The 5,000-nt window shown below is 45.7% G+C and overlaps 1 protein-coding gene across 1 annotated transcript in view; it reads right to left on the bottom strand.

The window, feature by feature from the left end:
• Positions 1-5,000, bottom strand: part of LOC125036817 (lactadherin-like) — a 25,815-nt gene that overhangs the window by 16,080 nt on the left and 4,735 nt on the right. Inside the window, exons 2-3 of the mRNA XM_047629679.1 lie at positions 4,162-4,302; positions 2,072-2,244 (exon numbers count right to left, since the gene is read on the bottom strand). Of these exons, the coding sequence (XP_047485635.1) occupies positions 2,072-2,244; positions 4,162-4,302 (314 nt within the window). The remainder of the gene's footprint in view (positions 1-2,071; positions 2,245-4,161; positions 4,303-5,000) is intronic.

Genomic DNA, 5,000 nt, shown 5'->3' with positions numbered 1-5,000 from the left:
ATATATATATATATATTTATACACATACATTTATACATATGTGTGTGTATATATATTCATATACACATATGTATGTATATATACAGATATATATATATATTATATATATATACCATATATATTACACCCACACACGCACACACACACACACACACACACACACACACACACACACACACACACACACACACACACACACACGCACACACACACACACACACACACACACACACACACACACACACACACACACACACAGCCATATGAGTTGGCTTCAAAAAGTTCATGGAAAAGAGACAGTACGAAATTACGGTTCAGTTCTGATGTTTATTTTTCAACATATGCTCCTTTAAGGTCAATTCACTTCCGCAAACGTTGATACCAGCCTTTAAGTCTGTCTGATTAAAACTGAGGGACATGTGATCTGTACCATGTCAGAGCAGCTCTTTTTACATCTTCAACCGATGTAGAATTGGTACCTTTCAATTATTTTTTCAAAGTTTGGAAACAAAAAGAAGTCGGACGGGGCTAAATCGGGGCTGTAAGGTGGATGTCGCACGATTTCCCATCGAAATCCAGGGCGTTTTTTTTAGTTTTCTGAAAACGCATTCATGATAAGCAAAATCTGCATCCCAGAAGACAGTGGCAATGACCTTTCCTCTTGAACGCTCAGATTTTGCTTTGACTGGCTCACTTCCACCCCTCGGCAGCCATTGCTTTGATTGGACTTTGTCCTCGGGATCGTACTGGCAAAGCCATGTTTCATTCCCTGTCACAATTCTCTGCAGAAAAGCTTCAGAGTCCTCACCCAACTTGTCCAAAATTTCCATTGAAAGATCTACCCTTGTTTGCTGCTGATCTTGGCGCAACAGCCTAGGGACCCATCGTGTGGAAAGCTTGCTTAGCCCCAAACTCTCCACCAGAATTGTGTATGCAGAACCCACAGAGGTGTTGAGTGTGTCTGCTACTGATCCAGTGGTTATTCGTCTATATTCTTTCCAATCATGTCGCGAACAGCATCAATGTTTTCCTCACAAAATGACGTTGATGGCCTTCCAATACGGGACTCATCTTCAATTTCGTTTCTTCCACTTCTGAGCCGACTTATCCATTTGTAGGTTGTTGATTTCTTTGGGTCATTGTCGCCATAAACTTGTTCTAGAGCGTTAATGATTTACTTACTCTCCGAACCGAGTTTCACCACGAATTTAATGTTTGTCCTAGCCTCGATTTTGGTGGATTCCATGTTGCTTAAATGGTGTCTGAATTCCAACTGGGGGCGATGCGTTATTACATGTATTTAAGGGTTCATGTTTGAACACGTTGGTACAAGAATGTTCTGGTGCATTGAATAAAATCCTTCCATGTCTTTTTAGTTATTGACTTTTTCTACGAACTCTTTGAAGCCCACTCGTGTGTGTGTGTGTGTAGATATATATATTATATACATGTACATACACATATACATATACAAATACACCCTACCCCAATCCCCTACTCCATCCTCCCCTCCCTCATCCCCCTCTACCTCCCTACCCCCATTCCTCTCCCTCCCCACCCACCTTGTCAGAACTTCTTCCTCATCCACGTAACCTTCAGCCACGTCCCTGACACTATTATAGACAGGATCGCCGGGCATTACACATACCTAATCCCACCCTAATCCTCTCGCCTAATCCTGATCCTTCTCCCATAACTGTAACTTATGCTGACTCGGAGGACGCGCCTGTGGCTTTCCTCGGCTTACGTACGCACTCTCACACGTTCGGGGATGCGTACGTACACGCGCGCACACACACACACACACATACACACACACACACACACACACACACACACACACACACACACACACACACACACAAATAGAGAGAGAGAGAGAGAGAGAGAGAGAGAGAGAGAGAGAGAGAGAGAGAGAGAGAGAGAGAGAGAGAGAGAGAGGCAGAGAAAGAAAGAGAGAAAGAATGAAAGAAAGAAAGAAAGAAAGAAAGAGAGAGAGAGAGAGAGCTATATACATACATACATACATACAAAATAAAATAAAAGACAGACGAAGGCCTTGCGTCCTCACCTTGGTATCCAAATGGTTGCCGTCCTTGTAGGTGAACCACACCTTGGAGTCGTTGGAATAGGTGAGTGTGTACGCCTGGATCCAGTGCTTCCGCCCCTTGTCTCCCCTGCCGCGCGTGATCACCCCTGTCACGAGGTGGGGCGGCCCCAGGTCCCACTGAAGCCACTGGTGTTCTGTGGGCAGGGGCGGGAGAGGGGGATAGAACAGGTGGGAAAGGGGGTTAGTTTGTGGGGGTAAGGGGGGTTGGGTGTGGGGGTGGGGGGAGGTTGGGGTGGGGTGGAAGGGGAGGTAGGGTTATGGGTGGAGGTTGGGGGGGGTGGAGGGGGAAGGAGGAGGTGTGGGTGGATGGAGGGGGAGGTGGGGGTGGGGTGGAAGGGGAGGTAGGGGGATGGGTGGAGGTTGGGGGGGTTGGAGGGGGAAGGAGGAGGTGTGCGTGGGTGTTGGGGGTTGGGGGGTTGGTGAGGGTAGGTGGGGGTGGATGGAGGGGGAGGTAGGGGTGAAGGGGGGGAGGTGGCAAAGTGCTTCGTTTATTGATAATATTAACAAATACCAATTAGCAAAAAATATTTATAATGAAAATAATAAAATTGATAATCATACATACATACATATAGAAATAATAACAATACAGAAATAATCATAACATCGGAGCCAAAATACCAGACAATATACACTGATACCAATCCATGGATAAGATTCCCAGGTACCACAGACACAGAATACCAAATACCTTGTGCCAAAATAGGGATACCAAATACCAGACATCAAATACCAGCTCCCAGATACGAAATGATAATAAATACCAGATACCAAACATATATACATAATACGAGGTAACAAGAGTATAAAACTCGAGGATCTAGATACCAAATACCAATACCAAATACTAGATACTGTATACCATATAATAAATAATACCAAGCGTGAACTGTCATGCACTTATTGCCAAATGCCACTAATACCAACCCCCAAATACCTAATGCAAACTGATACCAACTCACAAATCCTTAATACCAACAAGGACCAACTCACAAGTGCCTAATACCAACTAATACCACGAATACCATTAACCATCAACTAACAACAGCTACCAAATACCACAGATCACGAACCTAAACCAACGATAAAATACCAATTACCAAATACCTAGAAACATCACCTTGACACGAACCACGAAATACCAGTCAATACCACCTGCCAATATCAGCTGTGATATGGGATCAGCTGACTAATAACACCACTTAATACCACTAAAGACTCTGGAGTACCATCCTCATACCAGCGAATACCACCAAATACCATCACATACTAATACCAGCCCGTAAATACCTAATACAAACCGATACCAACCCACACATACTTAATACCAGCATCAAATACCAGAACAGCCAATCAGATACCAGCAAATACCATTGAAAAATGACGCCACCATTTAATACCGCCATAATACCACCATGTCCATTTAGATATTAACGAATATACCACCAAAGATTCGCATCTGTTGTTACCTGAGGATACCATTTAATCTGATACCGATGAATACCACACAATACCTAGAAATATTACCTGATACCACCCATATACCATGACACCTAACAGGGATCAGTTAAAACCACGAAATACCAAAGGAATACCACCCAGCACCGCCACCATACCACTATATCCACCAAAATAAGTCAATACCAACCAAAATACCAGAGAATACCACTCCATACCACTCACATACCATCTAATCCACCAGGAATAACAATTAATACCATCCCTATACTCGAGAATACCACATCATACCACCCATACACCCACACACCAGCTCCCACCCATCAAAAAAAAAAAAAAAAACGCCAGCCTACGCCCCTACCCACCCCCGCCCCCCTTACCTTCCACTCCCACGCCCCTACCCCACCCCCGCCCACGCCCCTACCCTACCCCCGCCCGCGCCCCTACCCTACCCCCACCCGCGCCCCTACTCTACCCCCGCCCAGTCCCCTACCCCCGCCCGCGCCCCTACCCTACCCCCGCCCGCGCCCCTACCCTACCCCCGCCCGCGCCCACTCTCCCCTACCCCCGCCCGCGCCCCTCCCCTACCCTACCGTTGTTCCTGCGGGCGCACCAGGCCCTGTGAGAGTGGAGGGCGGCGTCCTTCGGCTGGCAGGACTTCCGACGGCGCCACGGCATGTACGAGCTCGCCGACAGCTGCACGTGGGAGCCTTCGCTGATGATAGCCTTGCACTCTGCAACGAAAGGAAGAGAGGGGGGGGGGGGTGAGATGGGTGGTTTCTAGGTGTGTGTGTGTCGGGGGGTGAGGGGGGGTGAGGTGAGGGGGTAGGGGTAGGGAGGGTAAGAGGTGATGTGAGGGGGGGGGGGGTTGCGAGGGGGGGGGGCAGAGGGGGAGGGAGTTTCGGGGGGGGGGGGGGAAGCTTCGGCGTGAGAGAGAGAGAGAGAGAGAGAGAGAGAGAGAGAGAGAGAGAGAGAAGGAAAGAGCGAGAGAGAAAGAACGTAGGAATATAAATGAGAAAGATAATAATAATAATAATAATAATAATATAAATACTACTACTACCACTACTAAGGATAATGTCGATAATCATAATCATGATAATTATCATAATAATAACAAAAATAACAATAAAAATAATGACACTAACACAAGAAGCAATGATGTAAATAAGAAAAAAAAACAAAAAACCAGCAATAATAATAACATCACGCGAGATAATAATTACAATAGCAACAACAAAAACAATTACATATAGCCAAAATACACTATCGCAAACAGAAAAGAAAGAAATAAAAAGAAAGAAGAAGAAGAAAAAAATAAAGAAAAAAATACACGACACGATCCCTTTACCATAACCCCATAAGAGACTGACTGAATGACTGACGGACTGACTGACTGAATTACTGATTGACTGATTGACTGATTTCATGA

Source organism: Penaeus chinensis, chromosome 22 (assembly GCF_019202785.1).
Source record: "Penaeus chinensis breed Huanghai No. 1 chromosome 22, ASM1920278v2, whole genome shotgun sequence".
NCBI lineage: Eukaryota > Metazoa > Arthropoda > Malacostraca > Decapoda > Penaeidae > Penaeus > Penaeus chinensis.
This window is presented reverse-complemented; position numbering and strand designations above follow the sequence as displayed.